The sequence below is a fragment of the Telopea speciosissima genome, chromosome 1 (assembly GCF_018873765.1).
Source record: "Telopea speciosissima isolate NSW1024214 ecotype Mountain lineage chromosome 1, Tspe_v1, whole genome shotgun sequence".
Taxonomy (NCBI): Eukaryota; Viridiplantae; Streptophyta; class Magnoliopsida; order Proteales; family Proteaceae; genus Telopea; species Telopea speciosissima.
Window position 1 is genome coordinate 31,032,219 of NC_057916.1, and position 27,686 is coordinate 31,059,904.

Below are 27,686 nucleotides of genomic sequence, written 5' to 3' on the forward strand. Positions count from 1 at the left end.
TGTTGTTGGTGTTCTCAGCCAAGGAATGTGCAATAGCCTGAAGTGGATCTTCAATCATTAACAGAGCCAGCCCAGTCAGCTCAGTAAAGGATTCTAGCTTCAGATTTCCATAAAGAATAGAATACCCTTTCCAAGAGCTGACTTTAAATATCGAAGAATTCTGTAAACTACCTCAAGATGTACAGTCTTTAGATCATGAAGGAAACAACTGACGACTCCTACGACATAGGCAATGTCTGGCCTGGTGTGAGATAAATATATGTCTGTCGACGAGATGGTGTTATTGCTCCATTTCTACAGAGTTGCCACCAGTGCTGTTGAGTTGGTGGTTAACTTCAATAGGAGAATTTGCAAGATTGCAACCAAGCATCTCAATCTCTTCAAAAAGGTCTTAAACATACTTCCTTTGAGAAATAAAGATTTCTCTGGTTGATCTAGCTACTTCGATTCCCAAAAAATACTTGAGGTGTCCTAGGTCCTTGGTTTCGAACTCAGTTGCCAGTCGATATCATCTCATAAACAATAAGTGCAGTGACCTTTCCAGTTTTGTGCTTGATGACAGGGTATGATCCGCATTACTTTCTTTAAAGCCAAATTTCAACATAGCCTTCTAAAATCTGCCAAATCGGCAATAGGGAGACTGTTTCAATCCATAGAGTGACTTTCGGAGTCTACACACTTTCCCGGTTGTAGTTGGATGATTCAAAGCTGGGAGGAATGTCCACGTAGATGACTTCTTCTAGATCACCATTGAGGAAGGCAGTCTTCACATCCAACTGCTGAAGATCCCATCCCATGTTTGCAGTACAAGACAACAAGGAAGATGAGAAGCAATGGTGGGGTCAGGAAGCTGGCTGACTGGTGTCTGAAAAACAAGGGCAGCAGAAGGAACCCTATTAATAAGAAAGGCAGCAGTAAGCACAGTGTCACCCCAAAAATACTTAGGAACCTGAGTGGTAAACATCAAAGAGCGAGTGACCTCCAGAAGATGTCGGTTCTATTGTTCTGGGATACCATTTTGCTCAGGAGTGCGGACACTAGAGGTTTGGGAGAAAATTCCATGGGTATCAAGATACTGAAAAAAAGAACCATCAATGCATTCCGTCCTATTGTCACTGCGGAGAACTTTAACTTGGACATTGAACTGAGTTGGGATCATCCTGTGAAAAGACTGGAAACAAGAGAAGGCTTTGGATTTGGACCGAAGAAGATAGACCCAAGTTAATTGAGTACAGTTATCAATAAAGGTGATAAACCATCGAAACCCACCCCGAGCAACTATCCAAGAAGGACCCCATATGTCAGAGTGAATAATAGAGAAAGGAATCAAACTTTTATTATAACAAGAAAAATATGAGGACCAAGTGTGCTTAGAAAGTTCACAGATATCACAGTTAAAGTGATCCAAGTTGCATTGTTTGACTAAAGAGGGAAACAAACAACGTAAAATATAAAAAGAAGGATGACCGAGACGACGATGCCAATGGTGAAGCTGTCGGAGAGCGTTGTCTTCACGAGTAATATGAGTTGAAAAGGGGAGGGAGGAGCAGTAAGACCTAGTTCTAAGTAGTAAAGACCATCACGCACTCTACCATATCCAATCGTTGCCCCCGTCGCTAGGTCTTGCAAACATAATGAGGGGAAAAGAAGTAAACAGAACAATTAAGATCAGTAGTAAGACAATGAATGGAAAGCAAGTTGGCACAAAGATTGGGAACATGCAAGACAGAAGATAAAGAAATACAAGGAGTGCAAGAGATAAACCCTTTACTAGAAATAGCATAAAGAGAACCATCAGCAACCCGAACCTTATCTTTGCTCGAACAAGGGTTATAAGAGGCAAACAGGTCCGAGGAGCTGGTCATATGATCCGAGGCTCCCAATTAGCCATGAAGAATCAGTATGGAAAGACCTAAGAAAAATACCTGACTGCGCTAAATGAGAAGCACAACATGGAGAGGAAGTTGTGGTAGAAGAGGCAGAACCAAGCTGGGTCATCATACGTTGGAGTAGAGTGAACAAGTTTTTCTGTAGATATAGATGAAGTACTAGTCGCCTCAGAAGTTTCAGTCAAATGAGCCAGAGCTAGGCATTCCCGCCCTTTCCACCCTCCATGGGACGGCCATGTAATTTCCAGAAACTCTCCCTAGTATGACGAGGATGGCCACAGTAGTCTCATTGAACTGGAGGGCGAGCAGAACCATCCTTACTGACCGAACCAGCACTGTCCACAGGTAAAGAAGTTTGTGGTGTAGTAACAAGAGCTGACCGAGGAGGTGCAGTAGGAGGCATCATGACAGAACAACGGTGATCCTCATGCTGAATTATATTATAGGCTTCAAGTAGAGTAGGAAAGGTACTCCTGTTGAGAACTTGAATGCGTATATGATCATACTTAGGATTAAGGCCAGTAAGGAAAGCATAAACTCGTTCCATTTCCCGTTCTTTGGCAAATGTAGCAGCATCAACTGGACTAATTATAGTAACAAGGTGATAGAAGTCCAATCGTTGCCATAATGTCGTCAAGGCAATAGCAATACAAAAGGCACTATTGGTGAAGGGAAAATTACTAAAGGCACTATAGGTGAAGGGAAAATTACTCACAAAAAAGTAGAGGCAGCAGCAATACAAAAGAAGTTGTAGAGAGGCGGCATGGTCCTAAACACATTATTTAAAGACCATTGATGGCTGGGCAGGGGCAACAGAGCCTCTTAAGGAGCTGGCGCAAAGTGGCAAAACCAGGCAAGAGCAAGGAGGAGCCAAGCAGGGCTACGAGAAGTCCAGGCGTTAAGCCCTGGAATCACGGCAAGGGCAGGAGACCCTGAACAGAGCAGCAGTAGGGGCTAGAGGCCCTGGCGGAGAGGGGCGAGAGGCCCTAGCGATCGGCAACAAGGCGCGGTAGCCCCTGGTTTAGTTCAACATGGGCTGGACGCCCTGGTTTTCTCGCAAACAGGTAGGGGCATGGTCCTACCGGTAGTGGTGGAGCGGCCATTTTAGCCAGAATGGTGGTGGCGGAGATTGACAGTGGTTGTCAGTGATTGTCATACATGGTACGACATGTATTTGCACATATTCAATCAACCATGTTTGACGTGGTGAGGCCGGAACCTCGAGATCAGTGGTGGAGCTCTACTGGCGGCGGCGGTGAAGAATAAAGAAAACCAAAAAAATCATTTAGGATTCCTTGCTCTGATACCAAATTGATAAAAAGAGAGAATCATTTGGCTTGTTAAGAAGACAGAGGCCACCACTTTATCTATTACTAGAGATCATTACAATAAGAAATAAAATCCTAGCCAAATCACATCTGCAACATGTGCATAATGAACCTAGACTCTTTAATGTATCCGGGTCCGGGTCAAGAGTCATCCTTCAACAACTACCTATTTCTTGCTTCCCATGGAGTTATCAGTCTACCAGAATCAACTTCTATGAATATAAAGCACAAGTTCTGGAATTTTTTTTTTTTTTTTTTTTGAAGACATTGAGATCTACAATTACTTCATATCAGGCCAGCAGAACCTTCTCTTATTTTAGGGTTTAGTTTACCCTACTTGCAGGTACACTCGATCCTTATTTTGGAATGATCAGAGTCGCAGATTGTCTACAATCAGTCTTCTCCTCTAGCCTATGTGATAATCTGTTTTGGAGAGGATTTTCAGATAATCGATTTCAGAAATTACTTCAGATCAGATCAGCAGATCTCTGTGATATTTTAGGGCATTGTTGCCCTCCTACTGCAGGTCACGCGACCCTGCTTTGGTGTCCATCTGACACCCACATTGGTTGCAATTGAGAATTACCCATAATTCTGGTCTTTTACTTTCAGATTTGGTTATTTTTATTGCTGGTTTCTGAAATCAACTACTTGTGATATCGAAGGGTTTCTATTCCCTATTGATCTGTTATAATTCCCCAGATTTGGAGACCTATCAATCAGGGTTCCTATTGCATATTGGTGCCGTGTTGTTTGCAGGCCAGAGGTGCTTTACCTGGCCCTATCGATTTTTCTTGGCTGCCTGATCCACTGTTTGAGTTCTCATCAGTTGTTTCCCCACAGTGCATGATGGCTGATCCCAAATCTACCTCAGACAATGTTAATGTCCAGATCACTACCATTAAACCAATGGAGTTTCCAATTATCTGTTATGGGCTCAGGCAGTTAAGGTTTACATTCATGCTAAAGGAAAGATGAAGTATCTTACATCCGAACCACCTTCTGATGATTCTAAAGAACCATCTGATGTGAAAGATTATGAGTGAATGAGAGAGAATTGCACTATTCTCATATGGTTGTGGAACAGTATAGATCAAGCTAATGTAGCCAATGTCAAGTTCCACATCTAACACCACTACAAAAGGGGGTTGAGATGACCTAAAGGAAAGCTTCTCCCAAGAGAAGAGCATGTCCCGGATTAACGACCTATATGAAAAAATGTTTATTCAAACAGGAGGACAAGTCTTTGAATAAGTACTCTAGTACTTTTAAGTGAAGGTAAAAAAAAAAAAAAGAGCAACCTAGTGCACAAGGCTCCCACTACTGTAGGGTCTGGGAGGGGCAAATGTATGCAGCCTTACAAGTGTATGTAATAGCTTAATATTCATCAACCTCTTACTACTGATCTGGAACGGTGGAAAATTCAGCCCGTGTTTCTAAGTTAATGGTCGGATTACATCTTGATTATCAATCTGTTTAGAGCTAGCTGCTTGTTAGAGAGAAGGTGCCTTCACTAAATGAGGTTTCTGCACGTCTTCAATGTATGGTCACTCCTTCCAAAGCTGACATCTAAATCTCTTCCAAGGAAGGTTTTGCATTTGTTGTTGGTCGTGGCCGAGACTCTACCTTTTCTAGGAGAGGTTGTGGCTCATGGGGAGGTTGTGGTTGTGGTACAAGTGGTCGCAGTACAGGTGGACAACAGGGTTACCGATCCTCCAAATGGTGTTCCTTTTTTGGCAAGCCCAACCATATAGTTGAGACATGTTGCGCTAAAACACGGTAGACCAAAATAGGCTAACCAACTAGCTAATACCATTGTGACTGATGGTAATACTGAGAATGTATCTTCAACAGGTTTTGTGTCTCGAGACAACTGCAATCAAATACTTAAACGTCTCCAATAGCTTGAGTCATGCACCGCTACTTTCTCATCTATAGCCACTCTGGCCAACACAGGTACCTCAGCCTCTTTTACTACCACATCTTCCACTTCGTGGATAATTGATTCTAGTTCTTCTACACATGTGACTGGTAAGTTAGAACTGTTCTCTTCCTTTTCCAAAGATCATAACCCTACACCTACAATTCTTGCTAATGGGTTCTCTACCCATGTGACTGGTCATGGTACAGTTTCACCTACTTCATCCATGACTTAGTCTTCTGCCCTTCATGACTTAGTCTTCTACCTTTAAGTCTTTATTAGTTAGTAACCCAGGACCTTCAGACAAGGAAGATGATTGGTGGCGGGCTTGAGAAGGTTGGACTCTACTATCTGAATTGTACTTGTCCCTCTACTACCGTTGCTACTACTACAGGTGGTCTTTCTCCTCTTCAATGGTACTTTCAGTTGGGGCATCAATCTTCATCAAAGCTTCAGTATACGGTACCTGGTTCCAAATCAGTCTCTCACCTTGAGTGTGAAGCCTGTGAACTCGGAAAGCATCATTGATCATCCTTTCCTGGTCGTAGTTTGTCTAAAAGTCCTTTACTTTCTTTAGTACATTCTAGTAAGTGGTGTTTAGGATCCCCTATCGTGTCAAAAATAGGTAGATTTTTCTTATTTTGTCACTCTTTTGACGATCATTCCCGTTTGACATGGGTATATTTCTTGAAAGATCGTTCTGAATTTCTTTCTAGTTTTTAGGATTTTTATAATAAAATAAAGATCCAGTTTGATGCTTCCCTTAAAGTTTTTCAATCTGATAATGCACTTGAAAACACTCTGCGTGAAATTTCTATGTTTTGTTTGGCTCATGATGTGATCCATCAAACGAGTTTCTCTTATACCCCTTAACAAAATGTGGTTGCTGAACGGAAAAACAGACATTTATTGGAGACTGCTCAGTCTCTCATGATCCATATGCATGTTCCCAAACGTTTTTTGTGTGATGTCGTTTTCACCACTTGTTATTTGATTAACCTAATGCCCTTTTCTGTTCTACCTAACTGTTCACCTTTTTTATTTTATTTCCAAATTCCACCTTATTTTCTTAACTTCCTCGAGTTTATGGATGTGTGCGCTTTGTTCATATTTTGCAACCTCATGTCGATAATTTGTCTCCCAAGGCTATCAAGTGTCTTTTTTGGTTACTCTAGAACTCAAAAAAGGTACAAGTGTTATGATCTTCTTACTCATCGGCAGTTTGTCAGTGTCGATGTTACTTTTTTTTTTTTTAAATACCTCATATTTTCCCCTTCCTGGAACTAGCTCTTCTCTTGACACGGATTTTATTCGCACACCTCCAATTCCTACTCTCGTGCCTTTTGATGATGCTTCAGCTACTACATCGTCTAGTCCACTGAAAGTGTATCAGCGGCGGAACTGCGGAAGAAGCCAGTGCAGTCTACTTCAGTTCCTCCTGCTTCACAGCCCACCACACAGTCTGCATCTCCAGCTGAAGCTCCTCCTCGTCTCCTACTGACTTACTAGTTGCTCTTCGCAAAGGTACTCGTTGTTGCATTCAGAAATCCACGACTGCTTATCCTATAGAAAATTTTGTTTCCAAATCACGCCTTCCATCTCATTTACATAACTTTGTTTTCTCCTTATCTACTAACTCCATTCCTAAAATTCATCATGAGGCTTTATCTCATCTTGGATGCCTTGCTTTCTCAATAGACATGGACCTTAGCAGATTTACCTCCAGATAAGGATATTGTATGGTGTCAATGGGTGTACCATTAAGTACAATCCAGATGACTCAGTTGACCGGCTCAAGGTCCGTTTGGTTGCGAAGAGTTATACTCAAACCTATGGTGCGGTTTACTTTGAGACTTTCTCACTTGTTGCTCATCTTAATTTGGTCTGTTTACTTATCTCCTTAGCTGTGAATTTAGACTGGCCTCCATATCAGTTGGATATCAAGAATGCCTTCTTATATGGTGATTTACATGAGGAAGCATATATGGAGCAACCTCCAAGATATGTTGCTCAAGGGAGAATACTCACAAAGTTTGTAAGCTACATAAGGCAATTTATGGCTTAAAACAGTTAGAGCTTGACTCGACAAGTTCAGTTCAATTGTTACTTGGTGCGGTTCTCACAATGTTATCATGATGACTCTGTATTTGTTCGGAGCCGGGATTGTAGAGTGGTAATTTTGGTTATGTATGTCGATGACATTATCATATCTAGGGATGATCATCTGGGATTATAGAGGTAAAAGTTTATCTACTTTTTTTTCTAGAAATCAGCAATGGAAACTTTATTACAAAGAATAGAAGAGTTGCAAATGAGGGAAAAACACGAAAACAAAAGGGGGCAACTCATCCACCTTTGGCATGGCCATCAGCTGAGGAACCCACCCCAAGGAAACCCTCAAAAAAAAAAAAAAAAACATCAAGAAAGTCTATAATGAGATCTCAGCTGGGCATCCCAAGTAACATCATCACTACAAAAAGAAGGCGTATCAACCCAAGATTTCGTGACCCTGGATACCGTGGCGTGCTTGGCCAATCTATCAGCAACAGAATTTATCGAGAGATGTGCCACAAGATATTGTCCAAAAACATTTACAAGACCACCACCTTTGTAGAAAAAAGACTTGGGTTCTCACAGGTATTTTCTGGGTATTGAAGTGCTACGAAGTAAGAAAGCTATTAGTCTATCACATAGAAAATATTTGTTAGACCTTTTGTCTGAGACTAGTGTGCTTGCTTCCAAACCAATTGATACTCCTACGGATCCATACTAGAAGTTAGGACGTAATGAAAAGGAATTTGATGCCAAGTACAAGTACAGGAGATTAGTTGGGAAACTCATTTACCTAATTGTTACTAGATCAAATATAATTTTTGTTGGTGTTATTAGCAAGTTTATGCAATCACCTAAGAAGACTCGATGGAAGGCAACATATCCTATCTTAAGGTATCTAAAGGGGGCTCCAGGAAAGGGACTCATTTATCAACCTCATCAACATATTGATCAGGTAGGATATTCTGATGTAGACTGGGCTGGTATTGACAGCGATAGATCCACCAGACTACCACATGTTACTGTACATTTAATGGTGGCAATCTCGTCACATGGAGAAGCAAAAAGCAAACGACTGTGTCAAAATCTAGTGTCGAGGCTGAGTATAGGGCTATGGCTCATACTACAGCCGAGTTGATGTGGTTGAAGTCACTGCTTCAAGAGTTGGGTTTTCCAGTTACTAAACCTATGAAGATGCTTTGTCACAATCAAGTTGCTATCTACATTGCCAGCAACCCGGTATTTCATAAGAGGACCAAACACATTTAAGTCGATTGTCACTTTGTAAAGGATGCAGTTATGAGAAAGTTGATTGTTACTCACTTACTCCATTTGTCTTCTTCAGATCATCTGGTGCATAGCTGTCAAGGCGTCACCTAAGCGTGCATGCGAATTTCTTGGGGTCTAGGCAGTTGTGCCTTAGTGGTATTGAATGCCTTGGCCCTTATTTATGCCAAATATCATTTACTTAAGATATTATTCATAAATAAGCAAATATCCCCTATTTGAATCCAATAAAAATAGTTAAAAATCAAATTCCAAAAGGATAAAAGTTAACCCCCCCCCCCCCCAATTTCAAGAACAAAAATTTGATTTTCAACGGTAGAAGAAATTTTTAACTTTCTAATGTTTGGGTTTTTCTCAAATCTAAAAATTCCAAAAATCTTAATATGGTAAAACATTGCTAAAAACAAAAAGAGTGGTAAAATATTCATTTCTTTTTATATTTAAAAAAATATTTTCATTTAGAGCGACTTTGGCAGCATTCGCGCACACCAAATAAAGTTTGACCGAAACATAACTCCTTCAATATAAATCAGATTTAAGCAATCTTGGATTTGTTTGAAAGCTGGTTTTGTAATCTAGTTAATACAAAAAGTCTCATGTAAAAATAAAATCATTTGACTAGTCAAACTTCTTGGAGAACAAGAACATTCTCTAAATTGAGAGCAGCTTAATTACTTATGGATAAGATCATATTTTCTAAAAACAGTATAAACCAAATGTGAGACTGGGTATACCATGACAATGCCCAATTCCAAGAAAAGTATAAACCAATTGTATGTTTTGATTGTTTCAAACTTCCAATAGCTTGCCTTTAGTTTTGTTGTCTTTGTATGTTTTGATTGTTTCAAACTTCCATAGCTTGCTTCTTCAGTTTTGTTGTCTTGTAGTTCTATGTTGATTTTTGGTGATTGATGTCGCTTAATATTGATTTTTTATGATTGATGTGGCTTAATATTGATTTTTGATGATTTGATGTGACTTAATGTTGATTTTTGATGATTTGGTGTGGCTTAATGTTGATTTTTGATGACTTGGTGTGGCTTAATGTTGATTTTTGATGACCTAATGCGACTTAATGTTGATTTTTGATGACTTGAAGTGGCTTACTGTTGATTTTTTATGACTTGATGTGGCTTAAAATTGATTTTTTGTGATATAAGGTATATATTGTAACATACTAAATATTGTTAGAAAGAGGGGAAATAAAAAAATGACACTTGGGCGGTCGCCTAAGCGCTTAGGCACTCTTCCGCCTCCTTGGGTCGCCTTGCCGCCTTGACAACTATGGCTCGGTTATATGTTCACCAAGCCAATATTTGGTCCTACCTTCCGAAAAAACTGCTCCAAACTGGGCATTGGTGATTTATATGCTCCAGTTTGAGGGGGAGTGTTTAAATATATATAATATGTAACGCAGGGGTATTATTGTCAGACCCTTTGGTACTTTGGTTGCTAGTCATTGATCACGATAGTGGGAGTATCCCTATTGTAATATATGTGTTAAAGAGTGGTTTTGGTATTTTATTTCTTTTCTTTATTGAAATTAGACATCTACTCTCTGTAAGTCTCCTACTAAGAGTCCATTGTTGATATTATAAATTAAAGGGGAGGACCATGATAGGAATACACACTGAATCTATCATGGTTCAGATTTCTCATTTCTTCCTCTATCGTTTTTCTCTCTCTCTTTCTCTCCTCTTCTTCAAGTATTGTGTGGACCGGTTAATAGTTTCTTCCATGTTAAACTAAATTCCTTAGTTTCTTCCTTGTTACACTGAATTCCATACAGAGATAATTACCATGACTAATTTTAGTTTATCACACATCTGTTAGACAAGTGGGTTATTCATCATTGATCTCGGTTGGCATTGACTTCAGTCACTCATAGCAAGCAAACAAAGAGGAAAAGATGACTACATTATGGACATTGACGCAGAAAAGGGACATACTTCCGATTTGACAGGGTTCAACACACAATTTAAGATTCAAGTACCCCATCTAATTTGTATAAAGCATACAATTATTTTTTCTAAGTCAACTATTGTAATATGGGTTCAGGGGTAAAATTGTCCTAGGGGTAATTATGTCTTTGTACGTATTCTATAATGTTCTCTATCATATTATAAATAAAGCACGGCTGTAGTCACACTGACTAAGCAAGTATTCACGGATTCAACATGGTATCAAAGCAGGCAGGGGTCACGGTATCGAGTCCCTCTAGGAGCGGGCAGGTGTTCAAAAAATTATTTATCCACCTGTGTCCCTCCTTGGATAGTCTGCCGTGTTGGAACTCCTATATGATATACATATTGTTTCCTCCCTTTCCTAGAAGGTCGGCATTTTAGAGGAAGCGGTTCCAACATGGCATCAGAGCCAAAAATCATCCGGGAATATGGGCAATAATTTTTTTCCTTTTTTCTCTTTCTCTCTCTCTCTCTCTTTCGTGATCTCACCCTAGGCAACCCACCAACCTCCACCAGCCCTCCACCGCCTCCACCAGCCCCCACCACTTCTGCTAGCCTTCCGCCAGCCCCCCAACACCTCCACAGGTCTCCCGCCAGCCTCTCACCCTTCTTCTCTCACACAGGAGTTCTCTTTCCCCTTGTCGGCTTCTTCTTTCCACCCTTGGTGGTGAGTTGTCTCCCACCAAGGGCTGTTTATTACCCTCCCTATGCATTAAAATTTTTTGGAGGATTTTTTTCTAGTCTTAAAAGTTTTTTTTTCAACACTAGCCACCATGCCTGACATCTCGGAGATCACTTCTGCTTCCTCTGGCCCCGTTGGAACGTCGCAATGGGAACTTCTTTTGTTTCCGGCCAGTCCGATTAAATTAAATGGCAACAACTATCTCTTGTGGTCTCATTCTTGCTTGTTTGCGACTAGTTCCCGTGGTCTATCTAGTTACATCACTGGCACTGCTGTCAAGCCTCCCGATGCTGGTATTGCACAAGATCGATGGATGAATTTTAATTTCTTGGTCATGTCCTTTCTGGTCAATTCTTTGGACCAAGAAATTGTCGGGCGCTACCTTCTCCTTGATACGGCTGCCAAGATATGGAAGACCGCCCAGGACACATACTCGTAGGTCGAGAATGTTGTCTAGTGTTATGAGCTCCGTCAGAAGATCCACTCGACCAAGCAGTTGGATTTTTTGGGCACCTTCACTGCTACCGGTGATGTTGACACTACAGCTTTTCGGAAGTGGGAAGATGGATCGAGGATCTTTGATTTTTAGGCTGGTCTCAATATTGAGTTTGACCAAATCAGGGCCAATATTCTGAATCGTGATCCTTTACCTACTCTTGAGCAGGCCTATGCAATTCTCTCGGCTGAAGACAGTAGGCGAACGGCCATGGTTACTCCCATTACTCGGGAACGATTGGCCCTCCTTTCTGGCTCTTAATCTTCTTCTCGCGTTGTTGGTGGTGATCGGGTGACTAGTGATCGCCCCCTATTAAATGTGATCACTGTGGGAAGGACTGGCACACCAAGGACCGCTATTGGAAGCTTCATTGTCGCCCTGCAGCTACCCGTGGGAGTGAGAAAGGTGGTTCATTCAGGGCAACAATGCCCGTGCACATCAGGCATCTACTGACGAGCAACCTGACCAATCTCTTTCCCAAGTTGTGGCTGAACTGCAAAATCTCCGGGATATGATGACTCGCTGGGACATGTCTTCTTCAGCATCTGCGTCTCCTTCATTGGCTGCTTCGGCAGTTTCTCTGTCTTCCGATCATTCTACCACTTCTTCCACAGGTATTCCATTTGGTGGGAATTGCACCTCAGTCATACCCGATTCTTGGTCATTGACTCCAGGGCAACCGACCATATGACAGGTTCTTCCTCTCTTTTTTTTAAATATTCTCTTTATCTGGTCATAACAAGGTTCGTGCTGTTGACGGATCTCTTTCTCCTATATCGGGAAAGGGGTCGGTTCAGTGCACCTCTTCTCTGTGCCTTTCCTCTGTCTTACATGTTCCTTAAGTTTTCTACTAATTTGTTGTCCATTAGTGCTTAACAAGGGATTTAAACTGCAAAGTAACATTTTTTCCCAAACACTATTTGTTCCAGGACTTGGAAACGGGTCGTACGATTGCATGTGGTAAGGTGGTTGGTGGTCTGTATGTGCTTGATAGTTCATCGGCTGCTTGGACATCTCAGTCTCCGTCTTTTGATCCAACCTATGCGTTACTTGAGTTGAATAATTGGCATCGTTGTTTGGGTCATCCCCCATTGGGAGTTTTATCAGTTCTTTTTCCTAGTTTATTGAAACTATGTAATCTGAATAATTTTTCTTGTGATGCTTGCACTTTGGCAAAGCAAACTAGAAGTGTTTATCCTGTTTCTAATAGTAGAAGTATGTCTCCCTTTAGTTTGTTTCATTCTGATGTGTGCGGACCTGCCCGATGTATTTCTACTTCTGGGTTTCGGTGGTTTGTCACCTTCATTGACTGTTACAGTTGCACGACATGGGTTTATTTGATGCATAGTAAGACTGATGTATTTACCTATTTAACTTTATTTCATAAGATGGTCCAAGCCCAATTCGATGCCAAGGTGAAGATTTTACGGTCTGACAACGACAAGGAGTATATGGATGGTGCCTTTCGCTCCTATTTAGATTCCCATGGAACTATTCATCAGACCTCTTATGTGGATGCTCCTGCTCAAAATGGGGTTGCTGAGCACAAGAACCAGCATTTGTTGGAGGTGGCTCACTCTCTCATGTTTGCTATGGTTGTTCCACCTCGTTTCTAGGGCGATGCGGTTCTTACAGCCACATTTGATAAATCAGCTTCCTTCCAGAGTATTAGGAGGCCACTGCCCTTTGGAAATTCTGTTGGGATCTTCCACCTTTGTTGTGCCTCCCAAAGTATTTGGTTGTGTAGTGTTTGCCCGAAATCACCATGTTCACGGGAAGTTCGACCCCAAAGGACTCCGGTGTGTTTTCTTGGCTACTCGGCTACCCAGAAGGGGTATAAATGCTATCATCCTCCAACTCGAAAATCATTTGTCACCATGGATGTGATCTTTAGGGGATGTGGTCTTTACGGAATCTAAAGCTTACTTTACACCGTCGGTACCTCTCCAGGGGGAGATTCTAAGTGATGAACAGGTCCTGTTGATTGCTCCTCTGGATGTTAATATGCCTACTATAGAGGATGTATCTGTTGAATTGGAGGATGGGATTACTAGTCAAGAACAAGAACTAGGACAAAATGGTAGCAAGCGGTCAAGGGGGAGTCTGGAGAATTGAAGACGTACTCTAAGGGAACGAATTTTCCTCCTCATGGAACTTGGCACAAAGAGACCACCACCACTACTCCTACACAATCAGTACCTGCTCCAAGTCCTACTAATCATTTCCCTGGTAAGCTTTCCTCTGATCCTAGTCTTGATTTACCCATTGCTATTCAAAAACCAAAGTGGAGTTGTACACAACATCCAATTTCCAATTTTGTGTCATACAATTCTCTAACTCCTTCATTCCATCTGTTTGTATCTCCATCATCTTCTGTTACTATCCCTAACAATTAGTAGGAAGCAATAGCCGAACAGAAGTGGAAAGATGCAATGAATGAAGAAATGCATGCCCTTGAGAAAAATCAGACCTGGGATTTGGTGATTCCTCCACCAAGAAAGAAACCTGTTGGCTGCAAATGGGTCTTCATTGTAAAGCACAAATCAGATGGTTCAGCAGAAAGATATAAAGCAAGATTAGCTGCAAAAGGGTTCACCCAAACCCAAGGAATTGACTATCAAGAGATATTTGCTCCTATGGCGAAGATGAATACAGTGAGAGTCATCATTTCTTGTGTTGTGAATCAAGGATGGGATCTCCAACAACTAGATGTGAAGAATGCCTTCTTGCATGGAGAATTGGAAGGGGATGTTAACATGGAAATACCTCCTGGCTTTGCTACTCCAGAGACTCAAGGAAAGATATGCGAGTTGAAGAAGGCCTTATATGGCCTAAAGCAGTCGCCAAGGGCTTGGTTTGATCGCTTTCATAAAGCCATGGTTGCAAATGGCTATAAACAAAGCAATGCTGACCACATGTTGTCTGTAAAAAGGGTGGGACAGCATGTCACAATTTTGATCTTTTATGTAGATGACATAGTGATCACAAGAAGTGATGCACAAGAAATTCAGAAGTTGAAGACTTATCTGGGCACTGAATTTGAAGTCAAAGATTTGGGAAGGTTACGGTATTTCTTGGTGATTAAGGTTGCCTATTCAGCCAAGGGCATATCTCTTTCTTAGATAAAATATACTCTTCACCTGTTGAGTGATACTGGGATGCTTGGTTGTAAACCGACAGATACTCCTCTTGAGCCCAACACACACTTGAAGAGCAAGGAAGGTGACCCTGTGGATGAGGGTAGTTATCAGAGATTAGTTGGTCGGTTGATATATCTCTCTCATACTTGACCAAACATTGCATTTGCTATGAGTGTCGTGAGTCAATTCATGCATGACCCTCACTCCTCTCACTTGGAGGCAGCATACAGGATACTGCGGTACCTAAAGTCATCTCCTGGAAAAGGAGTCTTATATTCTCCACATAGTCATCTCCAGATAGAGGCCTACACTGATGCAGATTGGGCAGGCAACCCTGATAATAGAAAATCAACATCTGGATATTGCACCTTTGTTAGAAGAAATTTAACTACATGGAGAAGTAAGAAACAAGCAGTAGTGGCTCGATCTAGTGCTGAAGCTGAGTTTAGAGCTATGGCATAAGGTATATGTGAACTTCTCCAGCTCAAGGGTCTTCTTCAAGATTTGGGTCTAGGTGTTGATCTTCCAATGCAACTCTACTGTGACAGCAAGTCTGCAATCAGCATTGCCCATAACCAGGTCCAACATGACCGTACCAAACATGTTGAGATTGACCGGCATTTTATCAAAGAAAAATTGGAGCAAGGAATAGTTTGTATTCCATTCATCCAGTCTTGTGAGCTACTGGCTGATATTCTTACCAAAGGACTTGGTAGCAAGTTGTTTTGTCCTATAATTAGCAAGTTGGGCATGTTTGACATGTATGCACCAGCTTGAGGGGGAGTGTTGTAATATGGGTTCAGGGGTAAAATTGTCTTAGGGGTAATTATGTCCTTGTACCTATTCTAGAATGTTCTCAATCATATTATAAATAAAGCATGGCTGTAGTCACACTTTCTAAGCCAGTATTCACGGAATTCAACATTAACTTTTACATCAATTTATAATTCCCGAGAAAGTTTAAAAAATAAAGGGCATCGCGAAGTGTACATAAAATAAGAATAGTAACGGGAGTAGGGAACTCAATGTCTAGGTACGTGTGTAGTAACCAGTAAAACCATCAGCATCAAATCATACAATGTTGGAATAGGTACTCAAAGCATGGTGAAGAATTGGAGAATAATAGCGACACAATAGGAGGCCAACTAGGCCGAGTAATGAAAATGACATGGATAGAATATAAACTATAGAGCAAAATCCACTTACCCTGATTCACAGGTTGAATCAAACGAGCACAACAACAGGTTCCCTTATCCTGCAACTAAGGCAATGCATGAGCATGATAAAATTGAAAAGGCAATTCTAGCCATAAAAGATGTGTAGTTAATTTACTGTTTGACATAACGAATTAGAATTGCAACTTGCAAGTAGAAGAAAATTTTGATCCTCCATTGTAGAGATAATCAATCTGTTTCTCAACCACCTCTTTTGAGGACGCCAAAACAAAATTCTTAAATATTAAAATATCATTTTTTAATTTATTCTATCAATTTAAAAGTCCAACAAAGAACAATGAATCCTAATTGGAATAACCAAATTTTAGAGCAGTAGAAAAGGTTTTTAAGAAAGATCTTATTTCCCTTCTATAGCAAGACCCTGTTGAGCATTGACATTGTGTCCTTCCCAAACAAGTTTTTATGGAATCCTCACATTCCTCTAATGATCTTTCTTCTCATTTGGGTCGCTCACAAAATTAAGATCTCACAGTGGATCACCTCCAACACAGAAAAGTTCTGGCAAAGTGTATTTTAATGCAAGAACAGAACATCTAAGTCAATTAAAAACATTTCCCTTCACTGACCAATTACCTTGCACATTTGGTATACTTCCTTAACCAGGTTTCACGTAGTTTGAGATCTTCCACCATCTTTGGCGCCCTTATTTACAGCTGACCAACTAGTAACCTTGGATAAGGGAGGCAAAGTTTTACAAAATCTTCTCCCTTCTGCACTATGTTACTAGAATGCGGGTGCACGTGTTGGAACATAGATACCAGTATCAAATACGGCAAATTTCACAAAAAACAGTATTTGGGGACTCGGGTTATATAACTTTTAAAATTTTAAAAAATACAACAAATTATAAGATCATTTTGTAACCAATCTTAAGACTCCAAAACTTGTGGTTTTAATTAGGGATAAACTACTTTGGGCCTTAGTTTATGGGTCCTTGATTTAAATAAATGTGTTCAGTTAGAAACCACAGCTTGGATATGGACCCTAGACCTTTAATGATTTAGAGCCACCAGCCTTGATATTTTAAGTTAAAGACAAGAGAGAGACAGAGACGCAGAATGGGGAGTCAATGGAGGCATCGAGCTACTTGCCTTTACTGAAACAGGTATGCTTCTCCTTCTCCTTCTGCTTCTACTTCTTTTTATCCTTCTCCTTCTCCGCCTCCTCTGCCGACCCTTTTCTCTCTATTGCTGACTTGCAGCTTTTTTTTATTTTTTTGAAAGAGAAAAGGAGGCACTGACATCAGATGCAAGAGAGGCAAACTCCAACTGAATCAGTCCCAGACCCATGGCCGAATTCATGTCCACATGTATGGACATGCGATTCGGCAAGGGGGCTGCCAAATCTGAGTAACATAGCTTCTGCAGCTTGCAGGATTAATTGGTAAGAGAGGACCCAAAAGAGTATCTGGAGACAACTCGACAGTGGATAGAATCATAGAAGGAACCTCAGGCTTTCGTCTGACTGGTACCCTATTAATGTGATGCAGCAGAAGAACACAATAGAGAGAGAAACGTCTCTTCTTTGACTCATTTCAATGATAATTCATGTTAAGGTATGTACCCTGCGGTACATTAGTTGTTAGTGCGTTAAGATATGTACCCTGCAGTACATTAGTTGTTAGTGGCTATCACGATAAGGGGGTTTGTCCCTACCATTTATGAGTTAGCTTAGTTAGTAGTTGAGTCATGGGTTAAGTCTAGTTCAAGTCTTATTTTATTTCCTATTGTAACTATACTTTTGACTCTTAGTAGAATTCCTACCAAGAGTCTGTTTATTCTCTTATAAATAGAACAGAACATCACCATGATAGACAATTTGAATCTATCTGATGAGGTCCCGGTTCCATTCCATCCTGCCGATAGGATCAAAACCCTTACTAGATAGGATCGTAGGGAAGTGAGAACAGTAAATAAAAACAGGGGTATCGACTGGGAGAATAGGGAAAGAAGATGGGATAGACGGTAGAGTCTCTCAATTACACCAAGGCCTCTCACCTCAAGGTTTCTCAACTCACATAGGGCTCTCTCCTAAACTGTTTCTCACAGCCATTGGCAAAAACCAGAACCAAGATAATGTAGAAGGGGTTCAAGTAAGATCCACTCTACAGTAGGATCAATAATAGGTTGTAGCAGAACATCAAAATAGCACCAATCAGAATTAGAAAGTGGACAGAATCTTGATATTCAGCCATGCGATGGTGATCAAATTCAGGTTGAGTGTAGGCCTTGGTAGGATGGAGTAAGCCTCCAAATAGAAACTGATTCGAATGGTCAGAAACAAAAGTAGAAGAAGATTACCAATTTAGAAGGTAGGAGCTACAGACCAAATCAGCTAGCAGAAGGAGCTCAAACTGGGATCGAATGTAAGATTCCTTAGCAGGGTTTAGACCTCCAAAACTCAGCCAAGTCTGATCAGTAGTTGCTGAGATACGAAGATACGAAGGTTGCAGCAGCAGAGAACTAGGAAGAGGTGCAACCGCAGGTGTGGGGATAGATTTCCTGGTCTCAGTTCAGCAGCAGCAACTCCAGCAGTGATTTGGGTTGATCGCTGGTCCTTCACAGATGCAGCAGCAATGGAATAATGTTGACACAAGTGTAGCAGCAGAGCAGTTGCAGACTCACAGCAGCAGTCACCAACAGAGCTCGAGTAGGGCAGGAGGAAGGAATACGATAAGAGAAGGGAGGGATAAAGATGCTTCAGCTCTCTCAGCCAGGTTTCTCAACCCTTCATCCACAAAGGATAAAAAACCTCAGTTGCACTCAAGGCAAACTCATATTCGTTCATCTTCTCAAAATCGTGGGGAATGGCTACAGCAGCCTTACAATTAATAGAGAGCTACGCTTGCACCTCAAGTTAAATGAAAATTAAAACCTAATGAAAATAGAAACTTGGCTTTATAGTTCAGCCAACATGCAAGGAACAAAATTAGAAACTATAAAATAGAAATTAAGTCTAATTAAAAATAGAAACTTAAGCCTACTTTGTAAATCTAAAATTAAAAAGAAACTAAACAAAACTTCTAAATCCCTACACAGACAAAATTTACCCTTCTAAAAAGTCTTCACGTTGTCTGGTCTTGGGCCCCACAGGATATAATAATATTCTACCAAGTCGAAGTAAGGAGCTGTGGCACTATTCACGTGAACAGTGTTTTGGCCTCTTTTGCTTCATGTTTTGTCCTACATCACAAGATTTCATTCAAATTCTGTTGTTCCCTTTAGTTTACAGGTAGCTCCTTATAAAGTGGCTAGGAGGGTTCTACACTCTTATGGGGACTTCCTCCTACACTTTTTGACCAATTAATTAGCTTTACATTTTCAAGGTCTTTCACAACTAACAAGGAAACTGACCTATTGACTGAAATAAGACTTCACTACTTTAGATACTAGTTACAACTAACTAATTAATGCTTTTCTTTTTTCAGCACATATTGCTTTTGAAACTTCTTGACTTAAGTCTTGGACTGGAATTAATTGATCTATTTTTTTGGGATGACTAGAAATTATATTCAACAAAGTGCAAAGAAAACAGAGTACCCACGAGGGAGAAAAGGAGGCCCAACGGGGCACATTACTAGGGGCTGCAGAAGCATCCCTGAAAGAGATGGGGATGCCCCAGCACGCTACAATGTGATGGTTCCTAAAAGTATACGAAACAGCGGGGAGATTAGGGCCATGTTTGCCCCTTATTTCAAAATCAATGGCATCCCAAATTTGTTGATTTGATCAGAACTTCCCAGTCCATCTTCTAATGTTCCTCTCATACCATACATGATATAGCGCGGCACAAAAAGCGAGCTTGCCAATTGCCACTAAATGATGAAATGACTCAGCGTCATTCCTGCTCCAAGCCCTGGATTGACCTCAGGATGGGCTAGCATTTGCGGCAAAGACCTTCCCAGATGGAGCGAGAGTGGGAGCATTGAAAGAATAAGTGGTTGTGAGACCCACCTCTAATTTGAACCTTTTTGAACTTGTATGATTTCAGGTTCTGGTTCAGTGTCCATGCTTCCTCTATGTTGTGGGCTGCATCTGTTGTGGATTCGGATCAATCCGTTGACTCACCTATGGAGGAGTCCGGAGAGCCAACACAGTTAGCCATCATTGAATCCGAAGATCCTACCGGGTCCCAGCACATCAGCTTCATATGTCAAACATGCTGGATTGAGCATATGCAAAACCTCACAATTTCATAGGCCGGGTTTAGGTAAGAACTTATTTTTACAAATAGGACTGAAGTTTTAATAGTATAATGGGGGGCTGAAACATAAATTTCCTCTTGTGGGACCCACATCCTTGGTGATCTGGGGCTGCCTATGTGCCAACATGCCCGGGGCCTCAATTATGTCCTGTTATGTCTAACCCATGACATAAACATAGGACTTAAGGCTGTAAATTCTGATTTAATCTGTTTGCAAAAACTCATTCTAAAAACTGATTTTCAGAAGGCTGAACCAAACAGCCTTTAGTTATTCCCTCATATATAAGCTGTCCTTAGCTTTTGAGGTTCATTTCCAACCTAAGCCGAATTCGGCTCTGCCCTTAGGAAGAGAAAGAAGGAAAGGAAGGAAGAAACTAGGGCTTGTGAATCTTTGGCAATTGAAGTTTGGGGAGCTTGGGAAAGGATCATTGGTAGATGCTAGTACCTTCTACACAGCAAACACAAGGTAGGTGGGCCTTCCAAATTCTGAAATTCCTATTCCTCTCTTCTTCTTTGATTTCCTTTGAGCTTATAGCTCAATTAACCCAACCTTCTTATAATTAGGTAGGTTGACCTATAAAGACCCTAAACCCTAACTCAATTGGATTTATCCAACACATTGGGCATCACCTTCAACCCCTTGTGCACCATTTGCCCACTTTCTATGATGTTTAGCCATGTTCATATGGGTTTCAAAAATCCTTACATTATCTTCTATAATTGCAACCCATGGATTGATCATACATACAATTGGGTCAAAATGACCCCATGACAGTACCCTAGGGTTTCCCTAAGCTAATTTGGGGAATGGGGTTCCATGCATGGCAAGATCCATGTGTTTAACCTCAAAAATCAGCCACTGCTTCACCCACCGGATTAAGGCAGGTGACCCCTACGGCCGACCAGATTCAGGGCAGTTTTGAATCCGGTTGACTCCTGCTGTCCCAGCTTGGATCCTTATTGGTTTGGGCTTATTCCTAGGTAATGTAGTCCTAGATAGGTAGGAGACCTACTAGGAGCCAAACAACAGGATCAAATAACAAAAGGGGTTGCTGGTTCGAATGAACAGCACTAGGATTTAGGTCAATTCCTAGGGTTTGGGTTGGATATTGGGAAAGGGGTTTATAGTGTATTAATGGGCAGGTCTAGGGGGTCAATATGGTATAAAAATAATTGGATTTGGGAAGGTTTTAAAATTCTGCAATTCTGGACAGAATTGAGTTGCAGGTTTTGGGTTTAATGGAGTGGAGGAATGGAGGGGATATAGTGGGGATTATGGACTGAGTTTAAGGTCGAGTGTAGGGAGAGGTGTGGGGGATATAGGCTGGAAGTATGGTTCGAAATTGATGGCCAGATCTGTAGTTATAAGGGAGTCCTAGTTGAAGTAGGAGTTGCAGGTTTAATGGAGATTAGGGTTTGATGGATGGAAGGGGACTGTGGATTAGATCTAAGGGAAGATGAAGGATGATAGAAGAAGGTTAAAAATAAGAAAACAAGTTCAAACTCACTGTATTGCAGGACAATGGCAACAGCTTGATGATTTGAAAGAGCCTCCCGATCTTCACAATGCAAGGAGTCGCAGGAGTCCACCTACCTTTTACCACTTTGAGATCCACAAGGATATACACCCACAAAGAGCAGCAGCAATGGCAGCAAGCATAAAGCTAATTTTTATTAATCAAATTCGTATGTAATGCTGGCCTCCCTTACAAACTTATATAGAAGACTCAAAAATAGACTTAGACACTAAAAAGGAATGGCCTAACACTATCCCTAACCTATTAGGTAACTTAAACTGACTAGGAAACTAGAATACTAAAGGAAATAGACTCAAAACATGGCTGGACTTATAGAGTCCTAATTCAGCCCAACTTACATCACATGACCACTTAAGTTGTCACATGACCACTTAACCAAGTCACATGATCACTTAAATTGAACCAATTGAATACAACCAATTTGAACCGGTTCAATTAAAAAACATAAAATAAACTAAGTATTGGGCTAATCCCGTATGCAACCTCTATACCCATATTTTAGGCCCATAAAAGTGGCTTATTACATTAGAAACCTATGGGATCAAAGGCCCAACATGTATGTAACCCAACCCTAGACTTATTCCCAATGAAACAAGCCATGTTTGGTGATGAATCTGCACCACTAGGTCTATGTAGTGTCTAATTTATGTTGTTTGCTACCTGTTAGGACTATAAATTCCTATTGGGTGAGGTTTTAGGTGGAGTGGTATCATCTTCGGACTTATACAGTCATTCAACTCCAGGTACGGGAATTTTGGACTTATTTTGAGTGTGTTTCTTTACTTAATTTACTGTTATTGTTGGCTGCCATTGACATGCATCAATATAGGATTATTAGTCATGTAGTTTTGTAGCTTTCTTTTGCATTAGACGAATGCATGGTTATAGGTTATCATTTCATACTGCATTTGCATAATTTTTCATGTGATATATACATTGATGTGTAGACAAATGATGCTGGAAACTCCTTACTATACTATCTACTGCCTCATATATCATCCATGTTAGAATGCATATGGTCAGGTTATCATAAACCCAGTGCTACGACCCTTGCCAACAGGGGTAAGGTGTTGGATAACCCGTGGTAGGTCTGAAGGGTAATTCTGGAATGCCATTCACAATCCCAGGTCTGAAGAGTACTACCAGAATGGGAACAAACAGTAGGGTTAGCATTGAGGGTCCGCCGGGGTCTAATGTGTACATTCCAGAACTGGCGGGTCTTCACCATAGTAGAGTGGTATTCTCGGGTGACCGATGTTTTGTTTGCGTTTCTGGGACTGAGAATATGATACCTACTACAGTAGCACTTATACCTCATGAGACCTAAATCTATTGCTAGTTGCATGCTTAGTTTAGGACACGCATCATAAACTATTTGCAACTGCTTGCATGTTTTCCTTTGCTGGGCTCAGTGGAGCTCACCCCTGTGGATCCCTCTTTTAGATGGTATGGCTGGTTCTAAGAAACCAAGTATTGAACTTAATGCTGCTTCGGACTTCCACACCGATGAGGGTCGTGCGGTGCAGGAGTTTGAAGTACATGATGTGTCTTGCGTATGCGATGCGAGCGCATTCCTATGATCTGGCCTGACGGAGCAGGCTATTCTCTTTTGTGTTTATACATTATTTTTGTATAGTGAAGCTTATAGTAGCTGTTTATATTTCTGACTTGTATTACTTCTGTGAGAACTGTATGGACGTAATACAAGTTTCAATCTATATAAATATCAAATTATCACTCAGATCTCCTTATTTATTGTTGTTATTATTACATTTTATTCTCTGTCGCTACGTTTGATTTACTGTGTTATGATGAACTGTGAATGGGAGTACTGCACTTGTGATCCTGGAGGATTGATTCGGTGTCAATTGGCATTCAGTCACACCATGCCCTTATTAACCGGGCCGGGGTGTGAGTGTGTAACAGTGGTCTACCGACTCCAAACCGTTCCAGCAGAGAACACATGCATCTGAAGCCACAATTGATCTAGCTTGAAGCAATGTCATGGTTCGCAACACTTGAGAGAGAGTCTGCCAGATGATGAAACTATGCATTTGGAATGTTCTTCACAAACAAAACCACTTTGGCCCATGCAACCACTAGACTCCTCGAATGGATGAAGTCTCAGGCGGAGGCAGATGAAAAACTCCTAGAGGAAGCGCCCTCCCCCCACATGACCAGATCACCACTACTGCGGGGGCTCCTTCTTTGGGGAGGGAGAGCAGCCCAAGTACTTGAAGAAGGGGAGAGAGGGCCGGTCCAGGAAATCAAGCTCCATTAATGAGGATCGAAGAAACTAATGCCATACAATCAGCTCCTGTATCTCACCAGATCTGATCACCATAGGAGTGGAGAACAACATGAGGGTGCCAGTTGTCGAGGCAAAAGAAAGTAGATGCCCCATCGCCAATGCAAAAATGATCACATCCCTCACTAGGGGGCATGAATTTCATCATCTGTTTTCACCCCAAGGAAGAGTCTGGGAAGCACGAAACAGTCCAAATCGAATCTTTTATTGAGATACCTATCACATATCCATTTGGTCAAAATGCACGGGTGCCTGGTAGAGATCTTCCAAAATGAGCTTTATCATGCCCACTTTGCAAACCTCTTTGACACGCCATATGCTAAGCCCTCCCTCAGATCTTGACTTGCACACAAAGTCCTAGCTATTGGTGTGAAGGAACTTCTTGTAGTAACAGGCATCACTGACCTGACAAGTTCTAATTTCCCAACATAAGATAATAGCATTGTTTTCTAAAGTTGAAGTTCTTCCTAAGCATGGTTCATTTCGATCGAGATATCTCGGTTTCACAACAAGCCGAGACGAAATCCAAGTGCAATACGACTTTGTATCTGGTTTCGACATGTTTCGACTTAATTTTAGACATTTCACAAGTTTCGACAACCTGGTTGAACACTTGAACCACCTATATAAATTCACTTATCCCCATCGAAACTTGATGAAACCCGGGCTAGAAATGCTATCAAACCAGGTTTGGCACTGATATATGCCAAACATCATTTAAGTAAATGGTTTAATTTAAGATATTATTTATAAATAAGCAAATACCCTCAATTTGAATCCAATAAAAATAGTTAAAAAATAAAATTCCAAAAGGATAAAAAGTCAACCCCCACAGTTCAAGAACAAAACTAAATTTTCGGTTGGAGGTGAGATTTTCACCTTTCAAATGCTAAGGTTTTCTCAAATCTTAAAATTTCATAACTCTAATTGTGATAGAACATCACTAAAAAAACCAAAAAAGCAGCAAAATAATCTTTTATTTTGGTGTCTAAAACTTTATTTCCATTCAGAGCGATTTTAAACAGCATTCGCGCACACCAAATAAGGTTTAACCGAAACATAACTCCTTTAATATATATCAAATTTAAGCAATGGATTAAAAATGGGAGGCAGACAAGCACAAACAAGCACTTCCCTGCACAAACGAATGCGAGTAGGAGCCTGGGCCCCACACACACAAGCAGGAGGGCGCTGCTTGGAGAACCACACACAATGATAGGGGAGCGGCTCTATGAGTAAGAATCAGAGTTTCGAGCCCTACGGGCTCCCTTTCCATTGGTTGGGATTGACCAATTCGGCTGTCACCCTCTTCAACCTATTTGCAAGGATCTTGGCCACAAACTTGTAGAGAAGATTGCAAAGACCGATGGGCCTGAACTCCTAAATCGCATTAGCTCCTTCCATTTTTGGAATAAGTAGGATGAACATCTGATTGACTTTCGCAATTTGCCTCCGATCAACGAAGAAACTGAAAATGGCATTTACAAGCTCAACATTGATGATATCACAAGCCACAATAAAGAATCCCATACTGAACCCGTCCAGCCCCAGTGCCTTACCGGCCTTGTGGGCCTCGATAGTACAATTGATCTCATCGTCAGATTGAATAAAGGCAAGCATAGAGGAGGATACCTCGTCAAGAGTTTTAAGAAAAATGCCATTTGGGGGAGGAGTTCAGACTGGAAGGTATAAGGGACAAAATACCACTTTGAAGTAGTTGACCACTTCATATTTAATTGACTCCATATCCTCTAAGACCTGGCCGGAACTGCTGTTCAAGTGATTGGTGGAGGCGGCATTTTGATTGGCTTTCACAGACCTATGAAAGAAGGTTGTGTTAGCATCTCCAAGCTGCAACTGGGAAATCCAAGCTTTTTGCCGATAGAAGCTTTCCTCTCTGCCAAGCAAGTCTCTAAGCTTTGATGCTAGCATTTTTTCCTCATTCATCAAGGTAAAATTCATCATGTCACTTTTCAGCCACATCTAGATCGCTTCAAGGTCACGTCTACAATCACGAACAGCCTCACCCACATTGCCAAAAGTGGATGAATTCCAGCCTTTAAAGGAGGTCTTCACTTCTCTCAGTTTATGAGCAAGAGCCGCTAGAGGAGACAGCTGGCAAGGAATTGATATCTCCCAACATCCCGCACGACACAAAGGAAGTTTAGATGAGTGGCCCACATGTCAAAGAATTTGAAAGGTTTGGGCCCCAAGAAACATAGGGCAAAACTTGGATGATCAAGGGGCAATCATCTGATATGCCAAGAGCTGCAAAGGAAGCTTCAGAGGATGAGAAAGTGATGTAGATCAAAACATGAAGAAGAAAAGACCAAAACACTGTTCACATGAACAATGTCACAGCCTCATCGAAAAGTTTATTGGGCCAGGATTGGACCAGCTCAAGCCAGCCTAGCAAGACCAGGCTGAGCCAGCCCAGCAGAGTTTCTAGAAGACCCAAAAAGAGCTGCTCGAAATTTCCAGCAACTGCCCTTTGACCAGTCAAATCCTAGTAGCTTAGTTTCTAATTTATTACTTACTAATTTGATTATTCTTGCATGTTTAGAAGGCTGAATTATAAAGCCTTTAGTAGTTTCTAATTTCAGCTAGTTTCTATTTTCAATCGGTTCCTATTGTCATTAGTTGCTAGGTTTTAGTAGTTGCTAATTTTTACTTTCTATTTTTGTAAGCTAGCCTAAGTCATTAAATAGGCAGCCAGCCTTTGTAAGAGCTTGAGAATGAAGTATTGAATGAAACTTTAAAGCCATTGCTTGCAATCGGTTATGGGAGAAAATCCCCTGTTCAACAACTGAGATAGTAGTGGGTGAGAGACCCAGGACAGAGAAAGTCCAACCCTATCTTTCTATCCATCTTCTTCTACCCTTTTCTTATGTTATTTTCCAATCAATTAAGTGTTTGGTGTTTTGCTGCAACCTATCATCGATCCTACTGTAGAGTGGTTCTTACTTGAACTACTTCTACATTATCTACCCTGAAGATCCTAAGGCCTGAGATCTTATTACAAGTGACCAATCCAAAATAAGAATCATAATGAGAACTGAAATAAAAACAACTAAAAGAGACAATAAGCAACGTGACCTAGTCTAGTTCTGAGCCTGTTGCCATGCAAGGCATTTGGATTGTCTCAGCTGCTTGGGATGTCCGCCACATGGTCCCCAACTTCTGCCATGTCAAGTGCCACATCATTTGCATCATCTACCTTGGTAAATTCACATGAGCACTCCTTTCCATGTCCCTCCCCCTCAGAATCCCATGTCTCCACTACGGCCCATCCACCTCTGATTGGAGCATCCTCTCAACCCGACCCGCCCAACCACCTAAACGTCCCCGTTTGGATGAGGAACCCTCTGGACATTCAGAGGACATTGTGATGACTTCCTTGGAACCGGACTCTTCTCTACTACATTTTTAGAGCAGAACCCCGTGGTGGCTGGGAGACAACAACCCCACGGGCAGCAATGAAACTCCTTGTAGTGGTTAAGTTACTTAAGGCATGTTTGGTCTTTTAATGTAAAATCAGCTTTTAAAACTAATTTTTAAAATTGTTTTTAACCAGAATTTTGTACTTATTACCTTAATGTAATTATAGAATGATGTCACATGACATCATGGGTAAATTAGTGCT

At 41.1% G+C, this 27,686-nt stretch overlaps 1 protein-coding gene across 1 annotated transcript in view; it reads right to left on the minus strand.

Annotated features, from left to right (window-relative positions):
- LOC122643026 overlaps positions 1-27,686 on the minus strand; it is an 81,791-nt gene that overhangs the window by 14,059 nt on the left and 40,046 nt on the right. The window contains exon 6 of the mRNA XM_043836655.1: positions 15,966-16,014. Coding sequence (XP_043692590.1) covers positions 15,966-16,014 — 49 coding nt within the window. The remainder of the gene's footprint in view (positions 1-15,965; positions 16,015-27,686) is intronic.